This window comes from Pieris brassicae, chromosome 1 (genome assembly GCF_905147105.1).
Source record: "Pieris brassicae chromosome 1, ilPieBrab1.1, whole genome shotgun sequence".
Classification (NCBI taxonomy): domain Eukaryota; kingdom Metazoa; phylum Arthropoda; class Insecta; order Lepidoptera; family Pieridae; genus Pieris; species Pieris brassicae.
The window spans coordinates 7,590,805-7,617,771 of NC_059665.1; the positions used below are offsets into that span (position 1 = coordinate 7,590,805).

The 26,967-nt window shown below is 30.2% G+C and overlaps 1 protein-coding gene across 4 annotated transcripts in view; it reads left to right on the forward strand.

Annotated features, from left to right (window-relative positions):
- The window catches only part of LOC123714615 (ABC transporter G family member 23), a 58,714-nt gene that overhangs the window by 23,233 nt on the left and 8,514 nt on the right, over positions 1 to 26,967 (forward strand). For 3 of the 4 annotated variants that reach the window (XM_045668967.1, XM_045668983.1, XM_045668975.1), the window contains exons 3-7: positions 16,594 to 16,687; positions 17,253 to 17,371; positions 20,369 to 20,487; positions 20,897 to 21,092; positions 25,000 to 25,201. In XM_045668967.1, coding sequence (XP_045524923.1) covers positions 16,594 to 16,687; positions 17,253 to 17,371; positions 20,369 to 20,487; positions 20,897 to 21,092; positions 25,000 to 25,201 — 730 coding nt within the window. Of the gene's footprint in view, positions 1 to 2,046; positions 2,157 to 16,593; positions 16,688 to 17,252; positions 17,372 to 20,368; positions 20,488 to 20,896; positions 21,093 to 24,999; positions 25,202 to 26,967 lie in introns of those variants that run through there. The other variant, XM_045668990.1, reaches the window with a different exon arrangement.

Sequence of the window (26,967 nt, forward strand, 5' to 3'; positions counted from 1 at the left end):
GCGAGCTTTAGATGTACAACCATAACATTTTTGTACCATAAGCAAATAAATTAATATTATTATTATTGATTGCAACTGATGTAGTCTGTGGTATAATATCATAATCCCGTAATGAATTTCATAGATTCTTTTCGCCTAACATGCGTATGTATAAGCTTTATAACGTTTTGCGCTATTTAACATCTCAATTGATATTTTGGCTTGATATGAGTTTCCCAATTTGGGAATTTAATAAATCTCTCAGTACACAAACATAGCTAATTATTTCAGCTTAATGACAGAAATTTACTTGTTTAAAAGCGACTGTTAAGGTGTTCATAAAACTGTTTTAATTACAAAAGTACATAAAATTATAATACATTTGAGCTAAACCCGAAAAAGCTTTTGTGTGTATATACTTGATATCTATACGTAATCTTAACAAAAGGTGAACGTACGAATATTACGTGCAAGATCGTGATCTTAATAATCAATAATTCTACACGTAGTTGAATTATATTTTATTTATGTTATTCATGAACTTGCCTTTTATATTAATTATATCCATTTTCTATAACACGCGTCGAGATTAAATCAGTATCGTTATTCTTTATTTATTTCATCAGTAGTACTTCAGCAAGCAAAAACTAATAAAGACACAGTTTTTAATTTACCCAAAATCATCATGGTAATCGATTAAATAACTTAACATATTGAATCTTGAATTTTTAATAATCAAAAGCTGCTCTTCGTGGGGGTATTTAACGGCCAATTGACGTTGAATTGAATTTTTAATGGAATAATACTGTGAAACATACGTTACAATAACAAGATTTTTGTATCTATATTGATAAATTAGTTATTTCCATATTAATCTTCATCGCTTAGTTTTAAACTTAAATTGTTTACGTTGTTGTTTTAGCACAAAATTCATGACAAACACACCTGTTTTCACATTTGTTTGTTTCATAAAACTTGACAAACAAACCACGTCCTGCAAGACAAACTATATTTCTTTATCTCTGTAATTTCCTGAATAATATTACCATTTATATAGTCTATCTGTCCGTACTCTATAAACAGAGTGGGAAAACCTACTTACTGTTCGACCATTATAACCAATGTTCTGGTAATTAACTTTGTGTTGATGCCAGTAATTAGAGATACAAAAATATAATCTCCCTTATAAAGAATGGTCTCGGTAATAAATTCTGCAAAAATTAGCAATGTAACGTTTACGCTTTGTACGTAATCATCAACACCGCGTTAAAAGATAAGAAAACGTCGTTGAAAAAATAGTCGTCTCATCTGGCCTTACTTGAGTCATTTGCGTTCTAATCTTAACAAATACCTTACTATCCTACTCCACAACCGTGGTTTAATTGTTAATGGTGCAACAATAATACTTTATCTAATCAATGAACAGATGTAAAAATGTTTGTTTACGCGATTACAGCGAGTCTCTTCGTGGGGATTGCTGTAAAGCACTTGAAACGATTAATAAAAATCGCGTTTATATAGAGGTTACTGGCCTTCCAGCACACAACTTGATGGCAAAGAACACCTAAATCATGCAATCTTTAACGGAAAATTTGTTTAACGTCGTATAATGTCAGGAATTGGTTTTGTGAAAATTTCGATTCAAAATGCTTATACCTATGCTGCTTAGCTATGCTTTGTCTGTGTAGAATTTGAAACATTCCTGCAATTATATTACTTTTGTCATTGCTTTCAGGAAAATCAATCTTTAAATAGGTAGATATGACATTGTTGTAATTAAAAAAAATAAGAAACGGGTTGTTTCGATGCATATATTTATAGATTTTTAAATAAGGAATTCCTCGATATGATTATATTGCTGAAAGAAACTCCTTCCTTTTATTTTTTTATCATCGCTGTCGCTGCGCATCAATGACATAAAACCTCTTTCAGTCCTCCATAAGGCTTGATTCCGTATTTAAGTCGAGATTCCAACGCGCTGTGTGTCATTAAGCAATAAAAAACCCGAGTTGCCGAAACAACTTGCGTCACAGCCTTACCGATTGACCGCTCTTAGGTTTTAAGTTAGTTCGCTGCCAGCTGCCGCCCCAGTCGCGCGCTTTATTCACAAGTTCTGTGTCTGTGTCTGTGTTTTGTGTGTGTTGTGTGTATGTATTGACAAGCAATATGCTTATAACGTAAGTGTTAACCGTAACAGGATTCTTGGGTTGAAGTTGGTAGGATTTATGGTTTCGAACTTTATAAGAATTATACAATCGACATTGTGTAAGAGTAATTTAATTCTTAATATTTAATACGTTTAATAATTAAACTATGAGTTTAATCATTGTCGATTCATTCCTATAGAGTTAAAGCATATTTGCCTATTTTTGTAGTGTTCAATTGCCAAGAATTATTAAATTATTTGAGTCTATTTAATCCTAATTCTGAAACAAATCTTTTTTGTTATGTCTTCATACTTGTTGATTTAGTATAAGCCTATCATTTTTTTTGTTAATACAATTTAGATGCGGGAATTAAATACGACATTGTTCAAACTAAGAGAATATACCTTCAAAGATTCACATAATGCACAGAAAAGTTTCACTTTCGAATATTGCGTTGTGAACTGTATTTTTGAGACTTCACGCTCAATATAGATTCTTATTCGAAATGAATCAGAGTCACATGACTATTAAGAAATTGTGTAACACTAATATCTAGTCAATTAAAATTGTATATATTTGATACAAAATTATAAATATAATATATTAAAACTAGAAATTCTTTATTCAACTTATGTTTATGCAAGTGGATAAAGTTTTCTAACGGTTAAACTGCTCGTGTATTGAAAGCCTTCGTACTAATAACTTGGACAAAAATTATGAAATGTGATGCTATTAAATGGAACTGGTTACCTAACGCCGCTCACTCGATATATAAAATTATTAGCCTTCTGTCCGTACGTATACTGGTCATGGTCAAGTGTGAGTTGCATTTTGACATGATCCGTCTCATGCATACTTAATTATATGACACAATTTGTTTGCATTAAGTCTTAATTCGATCGTTGAATTTGTTATTAGGCAATGTTAATGTCATTGTAGTAGAGATATAGTAGTCGATTTATACCTGTTGCTATGACAACAACAAAGTGTATCGGATTATATATACTATTATAACACGCTATAAGTTTATTTTCCATAGATTTAGATTTTACTGTCTTCAAAGAAGCGCACTTATAGATACAATAGAGTCCAAACTATATTTCCTAACATATTTTTTGAAACCGTTAAGTATATTTACCAGGATAATAAACTTTAACTATATTACTTATTGAAAGAAAACAATTTTTTAACCGGAATATTATAACTTCACCGTGACCACGCACGCTGTAAAGCACGCGAAACGTCGGAAAAATTTAAATTTAAAATTGTGTAAAATAATTATAAGTTTATAATAATACAAATAGCTTTAATCCGGTTAAAAAATTGTTTTTGTTTCAATGTGTAAAAGCTATGTTAACCAAAGACAATTCTATATATTACTTATGCTACACAACAATGTATGCAGAGTAATAGGTTTAAAATTTAAATAAAGGTAATGTAGAAAAAAGCCGTTCGGTAAGTTTTTTGTACTGCTACGTTATATTGTAGCCTAGTAAAAATGGTATGGTATAAATACGGAAAAATAATCTGATATAATAAAACTTTGTTCCGTATTAAGGTAACGTTAAAGGTTAATGGGCGTATAATTAACATAACTTAAGTTGTTTTCTGACTTTTACTTATAATAATAATAACTAGTGGTTACTTAAAACGGAATACAGAGCGGTCCGTATTTTCCTTTTTTCTGGTTTCTTCTATTTATGTTTGCAAAGTTATTGTGTATGACGATTTGATATTTTAAGAGTAACGTGAGTTGTTATACCGGCTTTATCTCTTGGCCTACACCCTCTGTCTTCTTTGCCGATGAGTAGGGATGTCTACTGTTATAAATTTAATGATGTGGAATAAGTGATATAAAGTACATTATCATCATCATCAATGGTTATACAGCCCCTTGTGGGATTTAGCCTCATCAAGTACACTTCGCCGTCGCAATCTATCTAGTGCTTTGCGAAACCCATTTGTTTCGATTTCCTTCGCAAATCCCTTCCACCAACGCAGTTTCGGACTAAAGGGTTTTCTCTTGCCACCGGGTTGTGAGTTCAGTAATGACCTTGGGGTTCTGTTCGCTATTGGGTGCACATGTCCCAGCCACTTAAGCCTTTTGCACTTTATGAATTGGACGATGTTGGCGTCGCCTAGGATGTTATAAAGTTCCTCAATATAGCGAATACGCCAACCCTCATCGCAAACAGGACCAAAGAATATTCCGCTCGAACATTAGGAGGCTCGAGGAGATACATTATCTTATATAACAAACATATTTAAAACGGCAGGACGTTTATTTTTCTCCATATTTCAGGAATAGACCCTATATATAATAACGCTAAAAGAATTTGTCAATCGTTACAACTATACAATATATATATATCCTCTCTGTAATAAGTAGATAAATTTATCGTGTTAGTTTTTTAACATCTTTAAATGCTTTTATAAATATTTTTTTGCATAAATCATAACTTTATAGTGTTGTGGTGGTAATTTTATTTTATCATGCTTTTCTCGTAGCAAAGTGTAGTTTTTCTGTATGATGACGTTGCTATGGTAACGAGTTGGGCTAAATAAATAATATTAATTCGTTATAAAGCGTATTTCTATTTGGATAAAATCATAAATTATTCGTATATTCTTATTAAGTATAAATATTATATTTGCATATTAAGATTATTTATTTAATTTTTTTTAATGCTCTGTTGAAAGTCAAATACCGAAACCGGATGCTTATTTAAACTTTAATCTCAGTTAAGGAATGTTTTATTTATCTTGGGTTAGTTTAGTTGTACATTTTTTACACATATAGTTTCTTATTTCGATAAACTGCCAGTAAACATGAGATTGAAAATTCGGACCCAATAAAAGAATGTATCACTAGGAGCGCAACTTGCATTTGTAAAAGGAATTTCGCTAACTGGTTTAAAAAGCTCCAAAATACTGCTACATAGTTTTTTGGTATTGACTCCTTATTTCCCCATAGTTTCGTATATCTGTAACTCGATTTATCAGAGACCGAGACTGAGTCTAAACCGTTACTTTACAGACATATCGATTCTCCTGCAAACATTTGACGTTAGCAATATCGTTGTTTTCATATATCAGAAGCCATAGTTCTTAAAATATAGAAGAAATAGTTCTTACAATATAAAATTCATAAAACTTAGTAGCTCAGTCAGTAGTCTCACAGATTAAACGAATATTTGTAACGTTGTTTAACAGAATTAAATTGAATGCGGTGACTCGTCAATTTTTAATCGTTTATTATTCTTTTTAATAACGCACGGCAAAACCTCAGGCAATAAACTCTTTGAAAAAGTGATACTTTATAATGCTGGCACGTTAAAGACGATGACTAACAAGGTTAATGTAAAAAATCATGTAAAAATTAATCCTAACGTAATAACAAAAACAACGACTAAAACTTATTTAACACGTTAATTAGTAATACCCTTGGATTCTTGATTTAAATGACTATTATTATTATTTATTTGTTCAGATAAAATAATCAATCATTATGTTAGTATAGGTATCTATATAGATTCATATTAATTTAAGTACTTTTTACTTTTTTTAAATGTAAAATTTACTGATTCTTTGATGACTTTACTTTGAAGTATCATTCCAATTGTGAACAATGTTATGTTAAAATTGTTTAATTACTTACATTTCTATATAGTTTAAAATTTTATAGGAAGAGGAAATCGTAAGTCAGTTAAAATATTCACTTCGTAATTATTAATTACTAAAAAATATACTGAACTTCGCACAAGTGTATAAATGATGTATAAGTCAATTAGGCAACAATTGCATAGTTTTACCTATTTTAAAATAATAATTCAACGTCTAAAATAACTGAGTTGAGGTTAACGGTATCGCGGTTAGTCCATTAGATTATTCTGGAACCTAGTTGTTCATTGCGTGAGTTAATCTTAAATAGAAGTTTCCAGTGAATGAGTTAGATATTGCAAAATTTTACTATAGGCCTGAACTCAATTACTAATTAGTAATTTAAAAAAAAAATTGATATGATCAATTAAGTATACTTTTATTAGAGCTCGCTTATTTGAACGTAAAATTATTATCTTTTAACTTGTAATAGAAACAAGAATATAAGCAGCCTACACTTGCAACTGATTTTTAATGTCGAACAAAATGTTCTTCTTTATATCGAAAACACGTCTTAATTGCTTCATGCCAAAACAATTTGTAGCTTCGTTTAACAATTAAGTAACATTCAAAATATTTAAGGAAAGATTTTCTCAGTTTAAATAAATGTTTGATGGGTACATTAATTTGTATGCAAAGGAGGATGCTTCTCTTGACATTGTTTTAGTAGTCCTATTATTTAGTAGTACTACTAAAAATACATTAAATAAATAGCGAAAAAGTAAGACGAAAAACGAAGTGATAGATGCCTTACATTATGCTTAAAACAGAAGTGGCAATGGGCGGGCATATAGCAAGATATACAGATAAAAGGTGGACTTTAAACACAACTATATAGAAGAAAAAAAAACAAAAAAAATAGTATATAAAAGAAACAAAAAGCAAATGGAAAGAAAGCCACTTAAAGAGTCATTTGGAATAAGCTGGTCTCTAAAGCCTTTACCCGTGAACGGGTTCCGATCGGCGGTAGCTAGGATATAGGATATAGACGATAACAAGATAAAAATAATGTAAAAAATCTAAGCTGCATATTATTATTTTATTATCATGATTAGAAAGTTAATGAGATTTTTATTTGTTAATTTTTAGTAGTGTCGGGATTTACTACTGAACAAATATTTCTTTATTTATCAGTTTAAAGAGTACATAAAATAACTTTTGATATTGCAACTGTTTTGCAAACAACAACGGCCTTGCGTGGGCATGCGCGTGCGCTGAACGTGTCTTTATACAAAGCTACACATATACGCTTACCTACTTACTGTTACCGAGAGGATGCGGTCTACTTTTTAATTGAATTTTAAATATATATTAACGTACATAAGCGTAAGTTGGCTTACATAATAGTAAGTTGGCTTTTTAGATAGTATTTCTCTAATTTGTCTAAAAGTTATCTTTTAGGCCTGCCTAGGTTTTTACTTACAATATCACAAAAGCTGTCTATATATTGTTTATAGTGGATACTATGATCGAGTTTTAATAGGCTAATAACACAGTTATATTCTACCGTGCTTGTTGTTTTTACATTATGTGAATTATTATTCCTAGTTCAATAATCTATAAGGGACCAAAGCTCTTGCATTAATCTAAATTCTACTAAAAAACTACACTTTACAAATCACTTTATTTCTACTAAAAAATATACATTGTCTTAAAGTATTACTAAATTAATTAGAATTATAAGAATCAGTCATAATTAAAATGGACACAAAAGTGTGACCAGTACTTTGGTATGCACTTCAGATTAACATAAAAATCGACTTCCATCCGTTCATCATTGGCCCGATCACGTAATAAGTGAATGTACAATTACATAATGAGGACATGTTCTGATTAGGTGCACTTTTCTAGTTTCAACACTGCTTATTTTATAAGATTTAAGAAATGTATTCTACTTTTACTATGATAAAAGTTGGATATAAACAAAACAAGAATCTAAAAGAAACATGAAATATCTTAAATCTCAAATACAGTTGAACATATAACACAATATGAATAATGATTCAAAATGTTTTTATACTTGTATGACGTATCAGTGAACCGTGTAAAAAATTATACTCGTTTTAAAATATACAATAAAATGTTGGCCTTTATCAATAAAAGACGTCATTGCCTTGCATATAGAAAAAAATATTTAATTTAAAAACTTATTTTCACATCTACAACAGTCTGATTTTACCGCTACGCTTCAAGGGTTTCCCGATTTTGGGAGTCCATACAAAAGACATAAACGCGTACCGTGCGTGCTATTTACAATGTTTATTTTTAAAAGTCATTATTTTTAAAACTCGTTCACTTACTATTGCTTGTAGTTTGAAATATTCATGATAAGTAATTCAAGCATATTTTTTAAATAAAGTTTAGTTATTATTAATATTACATATAATATTAATATTTGAACCCCTTAATATATGTGACTGACTGACATAATTTAATTTATATGATCTTGTTTATTTACTTGCTTTTATTAATAGCCTGCATTGGAAGATATGACAGTAAATATATTCGTTACTTGGCTAACAACCTATTTAATGCCGTATAAAATAACTCAGGATAATTCATGGTGTTGCTAGAACAAAGCTTTATAATAAGGCTATTATGCTACTTGAATTTAAGACTAGTGACCATAATATTACAGCTCATTTTAATTATTTCTTTGTACTTAAGTAAAGTGTCGCAACATCACCATTTTGAACTTGCTCAATGGAACTGGTTTATTTGTCCGCATGTTTGGTGCCGGGAAACCCCAAGTGAAAGTCATTCTTACAACATCATTCAGATCTTAACAATCTTGAAAAATATGTTAACTGGCAATTGTAGTTACGATATTTGGAACAAAAAAAAGATTAAATTCATACCGCAACAGATATGAAAATACATTGTGCAGGAAGCGTAAAGCTCACTATTATTATTTAGTTTTATCAATTCACAATAATATACAGATAAAAAAGTATTGGTGATGACAAAACTTCTAATAATTATCTTTATTAATTTGACTAATAAAGAAAAGCAAGTATTATAAAATAATCAAATAATTGAAATTTATACAAAGGCATTTTGTCTACATTCAGAGTGAACAATAATAATGTCAAAATCAGCAGAAGATTTTAAAGATTAAAATATATTTTTAATTTAATAATATGACAAACGTTTCCCTTATGTAACTCACAATACATCACCAAGTAAGAGCCTTGACAAGTCGTATTGTCAGTCGTTCCCAGGGTTCACGCTGACACACATAAAACAATGCTATTGTGGATCGTTTCACATGTGAATCAACTCTTCCTTGTGACGTAAATCGCTATTGAACAAAGAAAGTATCACTGCTAATAAGTATCTTATACACAGAATCATTAATTAAATTATGTCTGAATTAATTATCTTGCATCAAGCAACTCAACTACGATACTTTATGGAAAATAATGTTAACGCTTCTTCTAATTCTAATTCTTACTAAAATTACTTAAGAAACCTTTCATTCTTAACCCTCAGGTTATTCTGTACTTATATCTGTATTCTCTACTTATTTACATCAAAATAGATAACATTTTTTTAAGACAAGTAAATCGTACTGAATCCAGCAAACTAAAAATAATACAAAATAAATATTTCAGCTTTAACAATCATACGGAACATTAATTTACTATAAAATATACATTTTTTTTTATTAAAATTTACGTCAGTGAACAAAAACACATACCTATAAAAACTAACCTTTAACACTGGCGATTGCGTTATTTCTAGGTACGTTTTTCTAAGCAATCATATTTGCTAATGAATATATACTGTATTAAGTAATGCGATGCAGTCCTCTTGATAAAATGTACTTGGATACGTTTGGCTTCTTTACTCTTTGACGACATACCTTTATATTGATATAATTTTTATTATATGAAAATATATACGTTAATCATCGCAAATAAACGGCTGTACCTGTAAGTTGTTTCGTATATTACAAAAGTTATTTTAAAGTAATTAATTTTTGGAAACTTAAAAATATAACATCTGTTAACAATAAAGTTTGACAATTTTCTAATCGATACTAATTGTCAAGGCCAAAATCAAAACGTTAAGTTACATTTGTTGCCTCGAAGATTCACAAAACAGTATCAAACAGGAAATATTTTCAATATATGGCATTTTGACGAAACCCTCAAAGAGGCCTTGGGCACTTATAAGGTCTTTACAAGGCTTAAATAGTGTGCAAATATACTAAATGTACACATAACTTTAGTTAAATTCAATATTTATTGAATAAGTGTCAGTTTGTTCTTTATTGTATGCGTAAAACTATATTTTAAAGCCGGTGCCATATTAAAGAGAAAAAATAATATTTTGTCTATATTGACTGCTTTAATTTTTATATCAGTAAAAAGTATTTGTCAGCACTGACTTTTGTATAAATTTAATAACTTATTTTCATTTATTAAACTGTACTTCAGATCTTTTTAATATTGAAGACGATGAATTTCATATACAATATTAAAGTCTTAAATTGTAGTCAATGGTAGAAAAATATGTAGAGTTGCATTATCAAGACCAGTGACAGTAATCAATATTACTGACATCGTGTACTATAAGCACGTGTTGCAAGAGGTGTCTCGTGACGCATACAGATCAACGCGATGCCAAGGTCACAGTAGGTTAGGAAAATCTTCAACTCACTATAACACATTTAGCCTTATCCAAAGATTAGCATCTCACGCATGAGCTCTTATATGAATAATGAATAAGTACAACGCAGCTAACAGTAGCGTAGTCATTGAATTGAATTTTAGTGTTACGATAAGAAAACTATTAAGTTTACGCGTTATTAATAAATTTATTAATACTTACTACCTATACCGGTAACCATAAATTTGAGTATTCTTATTGACAAATTTCTGCCAAGACACCACTCTGTTTAGAAATATGCATTAACCCTTTAAACATAATTATTTTGAATGCATCAATTATATTCCTAAATATTTTTCATGTAAATACACCACACCACACGGCCTACATATAACGAGTACAATAAATCAAGTATAACTTGTTATTTTGCTCCAAATATGCAATAATTAATCGCAAAGGCAACGATGTCCAGCATTTGCTTCAATGTTGGTGGTATTTGCCAGAGTTGGCGAGCGTTGGCCCAAAGGTTACCTTACATAATATGACATACTTACCTACTTTCTGATTATGACTGAGTTTTTGTGAGACAAGAACTGTATGCAAATAATTAAGGAACAATAATAAATGTAATAATTGGTTTTTATGAGTTTTATAATTACGCATATATCTTTATTTTAGAATTATTCAGATAGTAATTACATAACTAAATACATACTATCTGAACTAAAAATGTGTAGTTTACGTAATTGTTTTGTTACGTGAATTGTTACTAAAAATTCAGATTATAATATGTAACTTTATTGTTACATTGCTGAACAAGGAACAGAGAGTAGTTTGAGGTATTGCCTAATGTACATCTTACGATATTGTACAAACAGGTTATTATAGTCTGAAGCAAAAAGCTAGTAATAATATCTTAAAAACTAAATAAAAACACACATGAATATTAAAATTTCATACAAAGTCCTTACTAATAACGCACCACTAGTAGTCAAGCTGAAGATCCGGCAGATAACTACTTAAAGTAAAACTATAAGCCATAGATTGATTATACTTTCTAGCGGAAGCCGAGATCATGACCCAGATTCCCCAACCGGTCAGTTGATGTAACTTGTTGCGTCAGTCCACGACGGGAATCGAACCGAATGACCTCTGAATGGCTATGCGGACCATAGCGACCAAAATATAAAAACACTAAAAGCGTATAATGATCAAATAGTTCAACTATGTTAAAAAACAAACGAATTAACGGATAATGTTATATGCTTGCTACATTCCAATATTGGAATGACTATATTTTAGCAATTTTTATGAATTCCTCCTTAACTTAGATTATTTCTGGAGTCACATTGCTTGGTATACGTAATAAAGTGTATAAAACAATTGTGAAAGAAAGAAAACCTTTATTATACACTATACAGGATATTAAGGTAAAGTAAAGTGCACTGGCCCCCACACTAGGATTCCCTGTGTTGAGGGCAGCCAGTCTCTTCCTTTAAACATGTAAACTGTATTTAGCTTTATGATTTCAACATAGCACTAATTTATATTTAAACTATTTTTGCACAATTAAATATTTTCTGTATCAGCATAGGACAGGTTGACATGATGTTCTTTGAGATTTTTTGTGTATGTAATGCGAGTTTTGAAATGTTAGTGATAATATTGGTTTTAAGGAAGTGGTTAATGATGAAAGGGCGGAGGGTGAAAAAGCGATGGGCAAAGAAAGTGCGTTTTTGGGTTGCTTATATATAGGTTTGCGTTGTGTTTTATGCGGTTTGTCGGCTGTTTGTTTCCAAAAAAATCTGCACATTGCTTTTAAGTACAATTGTCTAACAGTTAAAAGCTTTGTTCGTCATTGATATGAATACAGGATTAGTTAAAGATTTAAGTTGGATAGATTTTACCGGTGACCAAGAGCTGGTGCTTTCCTTGCTCAACGAATATGTATTGCAGTACAGCGGGAAAATGCTGCCAGTGTTAATGATACACTGCCACAGGGTCCAAACTTGTTAAATTTGTTTGAACTTTCTATTTATTAATTTTTACATAGCATATAATAATTACATATTCATTACACTATACTATGTAGATTAATAATACTATACATCTGTATGATCATGAAGTTTGCCGGTATCTACCAAACTTCTTGAGTATTAAACAAGGGAGTGGGGGAAAGTTTGCGCATCGTACACAGCGCGGGACACAAACGTCAACTGATCTACCAATCACGCGATCGAAACGTCACTTTCCCGCTGCTGTGCACCACCGCTCGGCGCCCCCTCCCAGTGATACATAAATATTGCTTCTGCGCAGGACATTTGTTCAAGATGTTTGCCGGTATCTATACAACATACGATCCGTAATAAAAAAAATATACAGAATGTGTCTTCCGTAACTTATTGAGGGAGTTCTGTGCGCAAACCTATTTTTAAATCAAACCAATAACACTACTGCAACTAAAATACTAGCCATCTTAAATATAACGTTTGGCGATTGCGCTATTTTGTTTAATATAGCTATTACAATGAATATTTTAAACATAGCGACCGAGATTACTTTAAAAAATATAAGATTTTATTTCCTTGAAAGTATAAAGTCAATGTTAATTTTAATCAAGTAATTACATTGTAATTACGGCTATAATATGGTAAACTATGTTAGTCAATATACAAAGAATTGCAAGTACTAAACGTCCTTACATCTGCGATTAGCGAGTCAAGTCGGTCAAAGGATAATGTGTTTGCAACAATTACGTGTTTAATTTTATTATTCAACTAAAACAAACAATTTTTGATGCGAACTTAAATAAAATAATTAAATGAGAATAATTTATAAATACGTTTCTTTCTTAAACAAAAAAACAAATGAAAGTATTAAAAGATCTTTACGGTTATAATTCTGAAAATACAATTATTATCGATACAGTATATAATATGAGAACAGAAAACAAATGTACACCACCAAAAAATAAATACATGGTAAATCTTACCATGTATTTTTTATAATAAGTGCAATTTTGTAATAACATTGAAATGTCATGTTTAATATCTGTAGTTATGCCAATTGTCATGATGACAGTGACAAAAACTTGATACTTTGTACCTATTAAATATAAATTATAGTAAAAACTCATATTATAAAAGCAAATGTAATTTTCTTAATTACAGTTTAAAGTTTAACTGAAATATAACACAATAAAGTTTTACACGCCGAAAGTTATCATTACGTTTCATAGGCAGCTAGAGTGACATATGCACATTTTCGGACCACACAAAAGCTAGTAACCACCAGTAGTTCGCGTATTATTTGACTTTGAACCATTTTATTATTTCGCGACTTATATTGTTCAATAATAGTCGACTTGTGTGTCGTATTCTTCATAATATACGATTCTTTCTACATACTAATTTAAAGAGAGATAATAAACCTAAATCTAGTAGATATAAAACAGAGCCTTGATCTGGTCGGTTACATTGCGAGGAAGTATCGAGGTTATTGGAAAAACATATGTTAATTAGTTAATAGTATTGAAATCGATGTGACAAGACCTTCGGGTGTGGTGAGGTAAAAACTTGTTTATGAGTAGAATTGATACAAAACTATTTTATATTTTAACCGATCCTAGCAAAGCAGGAGGTTCTATTCGGTGAATTATGGTTGTTCTCTAATAAAGAAACCAACCTAAATTACAGAAAAAAAAATATATATATATAGCTCATACATACAGTTTGCTTAAAATATTTCAAGAATAGCCAGTTACAGCTCACAACACGAATGACCACTCTATAGACGGAGTTTGCTATAGAAAATATTGTGTATTAGACTTAAGATTATTAACTGAAAAATGTTATACGTCGTAATACTATATATTCTATAATTTTCAATTAACCTAAATAAGAATAAAACACATATTTTGCTTTAATCTAGTTAAAGCGTAGTTTATTTTAATTAAGATATATAGCCACTGCTTGCTACGCAATATAATAGACACGTAGACAATACGTTCTTCCTGCTTCCTAGTAAGTTTTACGCAATAATCGATTTTCTCACTAAATGTCAGCTTTACGTAAGCGACGAGCTTATAACATGCTTTTAAGTATTTACAGAAAGATTGCATTTCGCATAATTCCACTTTTTGCTTGGCATTATGTGACTATGGCTAAAATAAGTTTCTGTTTATCACTTATATGTTAATAGTATGTTACTATAAATAGCTTTAATGTGAAAGAGAACATTAAAGCCGCTTATGAATTTCATTATTTTTTCCGGTTAAGGATGTCTTGTTCAATCAGCGTTAAAATCAATACGCCTTTTTTATCTTTTTGAATAATATTTAGTTGTTAATAATACTTTTAACTTTGAAAATGATAGTATAAAATATACTACTATATAACATAGGTAATAATTATAAATTTTAATTAATTTAAATAATTGTAAATTAGCATATAAATATAATATCATTTTTGTGCCGTTCTACAATAAATAAATAGACATGTTTTATTGTATTTATCAGATTCTTAACCAAAAATTTACAAATGCGAAAATTAATTTATTCGATAAAAAAGAGAAAAAATCCGTTATTTTTTACCGCTACTGGTATGACTATTCAACGTACTCCACTCATTGTAAATGAATATTTCACTAAAATATTGAACGTACCAATGACAAAAAATTAAACTTTGATTTATAAAGAGAGAATAAATGTCAATGAACACTGATTTTGACATTCGCACGTGCACGGTTTGAGATTTGCACGTGCACGTTTTGACATTACATTTCAGCACTAGTTAAAAACTTTAAAATATATCTTTGTTGAGTTTATACTTTATCTTTACTTATTATGTTTTTATATATGTATTCTTAAGTGTACGTGTAAACACCATATAGGTTTATTATTATTACTACATTTAACACTGTAATTACGAGACAATGATTATCTCGCCCAGAGGTTGGGGTCGTGTCAGCCTTATTGTTCCTCTGAGATTTTCCATATAGTTTTTGTAATCATTTGCATTTTTTTTGTTGTAATACGCAAATTGTTATTTGAATATAAATACTTTTCAAGGACTTTGTAATGACGTCGGTGCATGTCTTAGGAAATGCGTAATGTGCTATTTTAGTTTTCAAATTAGCTTTACTGAAAATTCAAAGGTACCTAAGTTTTACAAAAAATTAATTTTTTTTCAATAAATAAAATTACAAAACAGAATTAGCGGATATGCTTCGAGCCGTGCTTTTATCTAGGATAGGTTACCAACAAATAAACTCCATTCCTAATAGGGCGTGTCTATTAAGAATACCTACTAACGAATGAAGTTATGTTCAAGATTTATCACAAAAAGTTTGTTCTCGCCCAAATAATGGAGACTCATCACTTTAACGCAAATCTTAATGATGAACATTACTGACAGCGTCAAATTGCGCACGCTAAACGGAATAGAAGCACGTAACTGCACTCACCAAGGTCGGAGTAAACGGGACAGCTATACGTCTGACAGTTTTGTAGCGTAATTTATCGTAATTGTTTCGCCACGCGACCGTGAGCGATATGTCAAAATTATACGTCCGATGAATGCTTAATCTATGGTAAAGATTCATCAGATGAAATACACAATTATACTGTTAATTTACATTTGATCTACGGTTGCATCAGTAGAACAGGATTTTTAATTGGTACATCAAGTAACAGGTTAATCATTATTTATAAATATATAGTTAAATTTATGTCAGAACTTAAAATACGTATGACTGATGAATATTCGCGCAATAGTTACACGTCTGTTTTTTTATTTATTATTTGGACAGAGGAAATAATAATAAAACAAAATAATACAAATTTGCTTTCAAGGTTAAACAAATCAAAGGTTCATGACATATTCTTACTTAAATATGGCATATAATTTCTAGACTAAAGTATAGATTATATTACTCGTGGTTTGGGACTGAAACAGATATTTGCGAACATGGCGAATACAGTATTACAAAATATACGAAAGTGTATCTTAATATATTTTAAGCTAATTAGATTCAAAAGTGAGACATACAAAGTAAACATTTTAGGTTTCTATTTTATTATATTTATTAATTACTAAACTGAAATTTGTTCCCAAGTTTGGGATTCCTAACAGTTTTGTTATATGATAATAAGGCAATTCGTAAATCCTATAATAACAAAATTGTTTTATTACAGAGAGACCTCGCCTCCGTCGCCACTGGGCGACGAGAAGGAGTCGAAGATGAGCCAGATACAATTTTCCCCGCCAAGCGACAAACAAAATACACTGGTGAGTTATGATTAATCCAAAATGCATAATTACAACCGACACTTTGTTATTAATGTCTATGACAAAATTATTATTTATTTATTTACACTTCGTTACACTACAATATAAAAAAGAATTGAACATAATTAAATCAAAAGGAGGGCAACTGGCGGCTTTATCGCTTTCGAGCGATTTCTCCCAGGCAACCCTGCTTATTACTTCAGTACCTGAATTAATATAGAAAATAAGTCATCAGACTGGAACTCACAAGGGCTCTAAAGATATATTTGTTTCTTTATCTTATCTTTTAATAAAAGCAATACCTTTTTATCTTACACAATTGTTCATTAATTAAATAACATGTGTTCTTTTAGGGTTTAAGTAAAATATTACTTACCTGTTTGCTTTTATAAGTTATATTTATAAGTTATAAGTATAGTTTATATTTATAAGTACATACTAATAACCATCCTATTCAGATTACAACTTGTTCTTTTGGTCTCTAGAATGCCTTTTTGTATAATATATATATATATATATAATTTTCAATACAAAAACGCTTCTAAAGTATTTTCCTTGTTTCTAGGCATTACAAAAGGGGGCGGAGGCGGTGTGCGTGCAGAATGCATACAAACACTATGGATCCAACAAACGACCGAACCATGTTCTTAGTAAACTAAACATGACCGTCAAAAAGGGCACAATGTAAGTAATAAATTGGTTTTCCATTTACATCAATCAAAATAAATATACTATTATTTTATTAATGAAATTAATTAATTATTGTTCAAAAAGTTGGTGTTATATAGTATGTGACTCCGCTACGCCGTAGCAAGTACTACGTTAATTATTTTTAAAATTTTAATTTAAGCTGAGACTCAAAAAGAAAATTCGCTAAAAAACATTGATTAAATAAACAAAATTAGGTAGGTATTGAGATTATAACTTAATCAATTTTACAAGCATAGTGTAGTACTTTGTACTGTAACTAAACTAGAAGGTATAATTCTTCTGATAACAACGTTAGTGCATAAAATTTGCACAGAACAATATAAAGTATAATATATATATATATATATATATATTATTATACTTTCGCTTGAGAATATAAGAATATGTCGTTACAATTAATTTATATATACATATACCCTAATTCGTTCAAATTCATTGTGAAAATTTTATAAATAAAGTATTCTCCAATTCCTAATGCATTATTCAACAATACTTTGTTCCTTGGTTTCTCACACAAATCAAACAAAATACAAAGCTTGGTGATGCGATCCGTCACATTCTTGGCAATGTTTGTTTTCATTGTAAATACAATGAGTAAAATGTTTGCTTTGCCTTCAAGTTGACTTCATTGCGAAATACCATTATAACTATTATTATTATTATCAGTAACACTGATTAAGTCGTTAGTGTCGTATTTTTAATTATTATTTACTTACACGTGTATAAATTTTCTGAAGATTTAATTTTGATCTATTCTTAAAATATAAATAATAAGTAAGATAGCAGTTTTCAGGTTAATGTTATAGCTGCAAAGGCTTCTAATTTCTCTTTCTCTCTTCCTTTTTCTCTAAGGTATCCTATTTGTATTTGATTCAATTAAAGCTTATGTTAATCGTAGATAGAATTACTTCCTGAAAAGTACTAAAAGTGATAAGCACTTACTTAACGTTTGACTAGTGGATTCAACTTACGCCTCTCATTTCTGAGGTCGAAGGTTCAATCCCCGGCTGTTCACCAATGGAATTTCTGTCTATGTACGAATTTAACATTCGCTTGTACGGCGAAATGAAAACCTCGCGAGGAAATGGATCAGGTCAGGTACAGAGATTGCCTATTAGAAAAACCAAATAATTAGTTTATCTGTTTCTCATAAAACAGTAACAAATAATTATTCACTCGTGATAATGTCTAAACGTATGTATAGCACTCAATTAGACATATCTTTACGAATAATTTCCATCGCTAATTATTATAAAATGATAATAGACTGTTAATCGATACATTAATTAACGTATGATATTATTGAATGAATATTAGGTTCTATGGCTTTAAATGCTTATACCTATATTATTGCATTTAGGTTATACAGTTTATGGAATAGAAGTTCATATATTTTATTAGTAATTATAGATTTTTGAAGCACTCTTTACTTTATCAGCAAAATATTATATGTTTGTCCGTAAATGCTTTAGTTGTAGAGGTTTATAAAAATGTGTCGTGTTTAAAATCAAAGACGTAGGCGTGAAATGGAACGTGATTAGTCTTGCTGACCGTGATAGTTGTAAGGCGAAACGAGCGCTTGAGAGTTTTCGATGTATTTAATGTATTCCATATGCGTTTATATCCGTTAAAAATGTTTAATTGCGTGGTACTCACACTACCAAAGACTAGGTAAAACTAAAATAGACTTGTGGTTTTACGCTGAAACAATATTTTCAATAATTGACAACTAATTCCATGGAACCGCAACAAACTCCATTCGTTTCCATACCTAGGGAGGATGGCACCAAGCCAAGTGCGAACAAACGAACATTAACCTCTACAAGTAATTATACTTAGCAAATAAGGTTTGATGACAAATTTGACCCTTACCACGTAGGTAATACGCATTATTGATTTCCTAGTTTTAAACAATAGAGTATGACGTAGAATGGTGTGATGTTAGTATTATTGGATGGATAAAGAGACTTAGGATTGCTTCTTCGAAGATAGTATGCTTTGTAAATAAAGTAGCTGTACAATGGCGTATGGGACAAAGACCTTTTTGCGTCCGTTTTATTGATTATTTTTCTGAGTAACTCACCTAAGATATTCATAATATCTTCTCTGGACTCTCATAATAGTAAATTTAAAAATTTTCCGTCAATAGGCATACACAATAATTAAGGATAAAAAACTATACTATTCCTGTTATGCTTATGAACGAAAGACTTAAAATTTCAATAAAATGACAGTAATCTCATAATCTTTCAATGCATTTGTTTAGTTTAATATAAATGTTCAAAAAACTCACAATTCGACAATTACCGAGGCTGCCTTGGCGCACAAATTTCTAGTCTGGTTACGACAGACGGGATGTTTCAACATTGCATCGTATTTAATATAATATGTTGAACGGAACGCACTTAAAAGCCTTGGTTTGATGTCGTCATGTAATGCACAAAAATACTGAGTCAAGAATCCTTTAATTTTGATCCTTGAAGAATTATATTTTGTTTTTATAAAAGTGCTCATAGTAGCTTTTAGATGCGTTTTTAAGCTTAAAATATGCCGTGGTTGTCTAGTGGTTTCAGCGTGCTACTCTCATCACTGATGTTGTAGGTTCGATTCCCAGCTGTACACCAATGAACTTTCTTTCTATGTGTGCATTTAACTTTCGCTCGAATGGTAAAGGAAAACATTGACAAATGATCATGCAACAGAAACAAAACTCTGAGGCCCAGACCTACAAAGATTATAGCGCCAATTGTTTATTTTGATTTATTTATACTGAATCCTACCACGATGCACTTCTATAAAATGTATATATTTTTTTTATAAATTACACAACGAACACCAGCCAGCAACCAATGTTTGTATTGTTTCCTAATTTAACAATAAATACAATTCTACATCTCTAGTATTTACGAAAAAGTAGAATTATATGATAAGTATTAGGATATAGTATATTTAAACGGGTAAATGTTTCAGATACGGTCTACTAGGCGCGTCAGGGTGCGGCAAAACGACTCTTCTCTCCTGCATTGTAGGCAGACGGAAACTCAATAGCGGAGATATTTGGGTGCTCGGTGGAAAGCCAGGCACAAAAGGTATTTTTTATTAGAGACTAGAAGTAAAAATTCAGAGTAACAAATATTTGGCTTATAACAAAGTATGAAAAGCTGTATAGTTTTAGTATATTTTAGTTTTATATTGATATCTAAAAGTACTGGATTTGATGTGACTCAATTCATATGGATAAAATAATCGAGAATAGACTTATGTACTCATATATATTAAGAGATTAAGCTTGATAAAATTGGAAATTTGATAATTAATTTTATTCTTCAATTCACTTCTTACTACTTCACTTACAATAGTTATCGACGATATGTTTGGTCAAATATCAGCGCGATACAACAACAAAGAATTTAAAGGCATATGAGAATTCATAAATAGTGTATGAGACAAAATAAATTGGTATTCACGTATTGAAATCTAGCAAACGTTTTTTACTAGGTTCCGGTGTTCCCGGAAAACGAGTAGGGTACATGCCCCAAGAAATAGCTCTTTATGGAGAATTCACCATCAAAGAAACGATGATGTATTTCGGTTGGATCTTTGGTATGGAGACCAGGGAGATCGTGGAGCGACTGCGGTTTCTTCTGGACTTCCTTGACCTTCCCAGTGAGAATAGAATGGTCAAGAACTTGAGGTATGTTTTTTTTTGCTCAAAACTATCAATAGCGATTCTGTAAAATTGTGTTAAATAGCTATTCGATAATAGCTATAGATAAATTTTACGTCTAATTTTTGTTAGTTAATAATTTAATTAATATAATTATGACTAAAGTATGCATTAAAGTGTTATTAAGGTGGTTTTAAAAATATTATAATTAATAATAATATAATAAATTAGTAATTCAATTAATTTTTTAAATATGTTTTTGCAATAAATTTTAACACTATATTGCATACAAAAGCTTCATGAATATGTGTTAACATCGTAAATAAGGATAATATTTCAAAGAAACACAACGTGTCAGTAAGGAAGTTGACATTGGTCAAGTACGTTATACGAATACATATTAATATTTTGTTCTATCTTTTAATTGAAGATCATAAAAAAAACCATCAAAATGAAAGGGCCATCTAAAAATATAATTATCTGTAATGTACAGGTAAATTCAACCCTAAACTTGTAAATGTAGCATTCCATTAAACCTCCTTGAAATCCGGTGTGACCATTCGTAGACTACAGGTTAGTAGCGAGATTTTTAAAAACCCGAAGAAATTTTGAAAATAGAACAAAATATAGATTCTACGAAAGTAGAATTAAAAGACGTACAACAAACTTTTTAAAATTGATTTTACTTATGTTCGCTGAATCTCACTTTAAAATACTGCGTATGCACCAGGAAAACGTGCACTGTTAAATATTTATAAACCATTTCCAAACACTATGTGGCAATTAATTTTAATTTTCGCATTGTTATAAAATTTTATTGCTTGTGTCGGATGACATCAGTTAGTTTTTGTCTTTGTTAATTAATGTTAAAATATGTTTTAAAAATTATTATATATTTAATCTGATGACTACGAATTAGTCTTTAAAAATATAAGCATTAACATTTTTACTTTTTATTATCAAGTGCTGAAACTATTCACAATGTTTACAATGAAATTAAATTACCAATCCTTCGCCTTTTTTAAGCGGTAGTCGAATATAGTTTTATGATATTCAAACAATAACTTTTTAGTTCTAATTTTAAATAATCTCGAAATACACTTCAAACCTAAGAAATGTTAAACATCTCATTTTACGAAAATACTTTAAGTAGAACGTGTGAACATAGTAATTACCAATTCTAAACATTAAATGAGAATGGCTAGCCAAAAACTCATGATCATTTTGTATGAAACAATTGTTATCTTGCATAATTTAAGGTATTATCATTAAGTAGGCTTTATATTTGCAGATGGTCAACGACTTTAACGTTACAAAGCTTTCAATTACAATTCACTTAGCAAAGACAATTCAATTTTTTCTTAGCTTCTTCATTGTACGGTTAAAGTTCCTTAAACTCTTAGGCGTAGAACGGTGTATATTCATTAATGTGTTTATTAATTGTCTTTAATTTTTATACTAGTAACTTCATGTGTCTTTTCACTCGGAACAGGACCTTTCATAATCCGCTATATGCCTAAATTCACTGGTAAAAACGGATTTAATAAACACAAGTTCACTTGCTTCAAAACACATTTTACACGACTTGAGAAACATATTTACAAGTCAAGCTTCATAATTATAAATTATAATTATAATTAAATTTTAACATCGAGAACTAAATCTTTGTTGTTAGTATCAATTAAAAGTAATTATTTAACGTAGGAATCGCGTAAATATGATCACCATTATGTGGTGCTCACTCCTGTCACACAAGTTTTAAGTTAAGGAAGTTCCGCACGAACAATTGCTTCTATTATGAACTAGATATTGCCTTAAAGTCTGCTTAAAAAATATTATTCAGAATAATTAAGTATAAGACCCATAAATAATGCTTCATAACCATTGCTTTATTAATTTATTTAACTTATTTTGATACATGGCTTATTTTACGAAATTGCCAATTTACATTATTAATTCGGAATAAAATTGAGTGTTAAATGGCAACCTTTTATCAGTTACTCTATGACTTTATATAAAATTCTAAATAATAAATTTTAAATAACGTTTTTAAGACCTTCTGCTATTTTTATATTACCTATTTATTCTGTTTTACTACGTCACTTAGGTAGTCCGTGTAAGTGACGTTAGTAATTGATGTGTCTTTACTCTTTAGTAATTTTAGCCCCTTATAAACGATAATACCCCCAAAATCCTTTAATATATATTCTAACCCAACATAAGATATGTACTTATACGAAGTAAACGAATAAAAATGTTATAAATAATAATGCACACCTAGTGCAACTTCCTTGACATAAAACATGTATGGACCTCATAATTGATTTGATAGACGATAAATTACCAATTAATATTATATAACCAGATCTAGAAATCAAAGGTTTTAAGTGTAATAATATACTTGTTCTGATAACAATTATTGTGTTTGTAATTAGGGTCATCACTGGGTTTATTTAACCAAAAACCTTAAAAACAACGTTAAGCACTTAATAAAATATAAATATGTTGTTTTATGCCTTAACAAGTATTTCATATAATTTGTTTAAGCGATTTTGCCAGATTATCACAATCGAACACGGATAATTAGCAACAAAGGCAGCGTAATAGCCGGCAATCTCAAACAATGCCTTATGCCTGTCAGAAATTAGTGCGTGTCACAATGTGTCACGCTTGTTACATTACAATTGGTGTCAATTTGTCACACCTCGACACAATACATCGTTTACGTGTTTGCATACCGCTTTATTACCATTATTAGTAATGTAACAAAACATGCTATTACAATTAAATATCAAGCGTTAGAGCAGTTACGTTCGTTATTTGGGCTATGCATAAGGCCTAAGGCATAAGGCCGATTGACCCTAACACTCCACACTCAATAATTCACTTTAATAAGTTGCCCAAGGGGTCTGTAAATGGATTTCCCAACAATAAAAAAGGGTACGTTTGTTAACATTTTAAACAAGAAACTTAATTAATAGAACACAAATATGTCCCTTTGTATTTTGTAAGAAAGCTACACAACTACTAGAACGTAATAAACTAATTCAATGAATCAAGTTATCAGACACTATATACAATGATTATTCATATAAGTATTGTGTAAATGCTGTTGTGCTTAATACATTATATACATTCATGAATGAATTTGCTGATTCTTATGTATTGATGAATCATGCGTTTCTCTTTTAAATGTGTGTCATACTTTCAAGCAAAATTACTTATTAAAAGTTGATTTTATACTTTCTAGAATACAATAGCCTAGACGGATTTTTACATAATAAACAGAAAAGGCTTTAGTATATCGTGGTAGTAAATGCTATTTTTAATAAAACTCGGGTAATATTTAAAAATTCTATTCAAATAATTTAAAACTAAGAATGCAGGATAAGCTTGATATTGATATAAAGCGCATACCTTATCGCTTAGGGAAAACTAACTAGAATCAAAATGTTAAATTTTGTGGAAACAAATAAATACTTTTGAACGGTTTAATATAAAAATATGACTTAATTATTTCAAACTATAGTGAATTTGTTTACGATGTTATTCTCAGTAGGCGTAAAATCTCGAGTATCGTTTGAAGTGTGGATGTAGGAATGATGTAACGTATTTACTTTCATATGAAGTAGAACGACATATATTACAAAACACATGTCATGTAAAAATTAAAGTAATTATTTTAATAACGTCTACAGGGTTATGACATCCTAGTCTCTGGTGGGTTTTGTCAATCAAAAGTTAATTTGTTTGGAACTACTGTCACCAAGGTGTATTGTTAGGAGGTTAAATTCGTTGGTAGCAAGAAACTGTCATCTCTGGTGAGGTGAGGTGACTAAAGATTTTAAAAGGCGTGGACTTGTATCAGACTCTACAAGTATAGAATCTGTCATATATATATTTAAGATAGCTTTAAAACATTGTGTATTTTCAGTGGTGGACAACAGCGGCGTGTATCCTTCGCCGTGGCATTGATGCACGATCCTGAACTGCTGATCCTTGATGAACCCACCGTGGGGGTCGACCCTCTTCTCAGACAGTCTATCTGGACCCATCTGGTGCGAATCACCAGCTCCGGAGATAAGACTGTTATCATTACAACCCATTATATTGAAGAGGCCAGGCAGGCGCATTGTGTAAGATTTATTATTATTATAACATTTAAAATAGAATGTGGCCGACTTTTTTGATAAAAAACGTGACTTACATACTCATGCTAACTGATCTTTACACAATTATCCTTTCTTTGTAATCCTACAGTTACTAGAAAAGTCTTCTAGACGTAATTACGGCTCGTTTATCTACTACTTTTAAGGCTCTAATAAGCTTTCTTGCTCTTACAATTCAATGACTAATATGAACAAAAATATTAATATATTTTACAAAACCCTTTCCTACGTGCCGTAATTTTGTGTAATGAGGTTTAAGTTTTTATTTAGTATTTTACTGTTGTGTTTTGCTTGTTGTTTTACGACTTATAAATAAATTTGGAAGTATGTGACTTCTGTACATTTATTATATTAACATTATATTTTAGAAAATATTTAGTTTATATAAAATAAATATTCTGTATATTATAACTGTTCGAACCAAGGCTTCACTTTTGCTCACTTAGGCTTTCTTAGTTTTATAAGAGTGGCGCTTTTCTAAATAGTGGGTGTTACGCCTCTAGAGCATAGCCAGACGTAGGCACTCTCTTCAACTGGTACATTCATTATTTCGCTTATATTCTGTTGTTGTACGCGAGTGGTTAATATAGAAAAAACTAAATCTTCTATTATTAGATGACCCAGGAATCGTAATATAACTGTAAAACTCACCTAAGTAATGTACTATTGCTTAGAACAGTCCATGAACTTGTGAAAACAAACAATTTGAAAATAGTTTCTATCGATCGATTCAAAATGGTGTTAAGAGATAACATATGCATATTATGAAGAAGACGTAATAAATTACCTAATCTACCTACCTTAATCAACTAAGGAAATACAAGGCTTTTTATACATAAACCTATTAATTAAAAATAAATTCAATATCACTTATAAAAGGCATCGGGCCTCGTCCAAAATAGACATCTCACGGCCAAAATATTAATTAGCTACTTTGCCCACGCAATGGAAATTTCCAAACATCAATTTTAAGCAATTGTAAAAAATTTAATTGTATATGTGTTCATTTTAACACAGTTAGGTAAGATTGAAGAAAAAGCTATTTAAATAGCGTTACAAAATATTTTTCTGTCGCTTTATAATTAATTTTACAGTAAAGTACTTATTTTACACAAATATCTACAAAACTTTTAATCAAATTTACCTACAAAACTCTACAATGAAATGTATCTACAAAAGTATACACCCAAGTGAATATTTTCTTTATCTATTAGTAGTAACTTTAACTATTACGAAGGAATTTTATTTACTAGAACAAACTTAAATAAACTATGTGTCGAGCAACCGCACAAAAAAATTAGGGGAATATATGTAGGAAATTTCCGCAAAAAACAAATTAAACACATTTCTTCTAGAATTTCATCCTTAAATTTCATAACGGTTTTTATAATTGTAAAGAAAAGAGCAGTAAGTCTAATATAGTACGGTGACTGTTTTGTGAGTACCTAGCGCACACAACATTGGAACAAATAATTATGGTAGCGTACCCCTTGACCTTTAACTTATAATTATCATATTTTAAACGTTCAAATATACACAGTCATCTTAAACGGAAAACACGCCAGCCTTCTAGCTGTATTCCTAAACATCCCTAATGATCCTGCTGCCAGTTTATACTATTAAAAAATAGAAAACATTATATACAAAATTTTGAAGTAAGTAAAGGTTTTTCGGAATCTATACATTCCGTTTAGTAATTCAGAATGATTTTTTATGAAATAAACCTCACATAA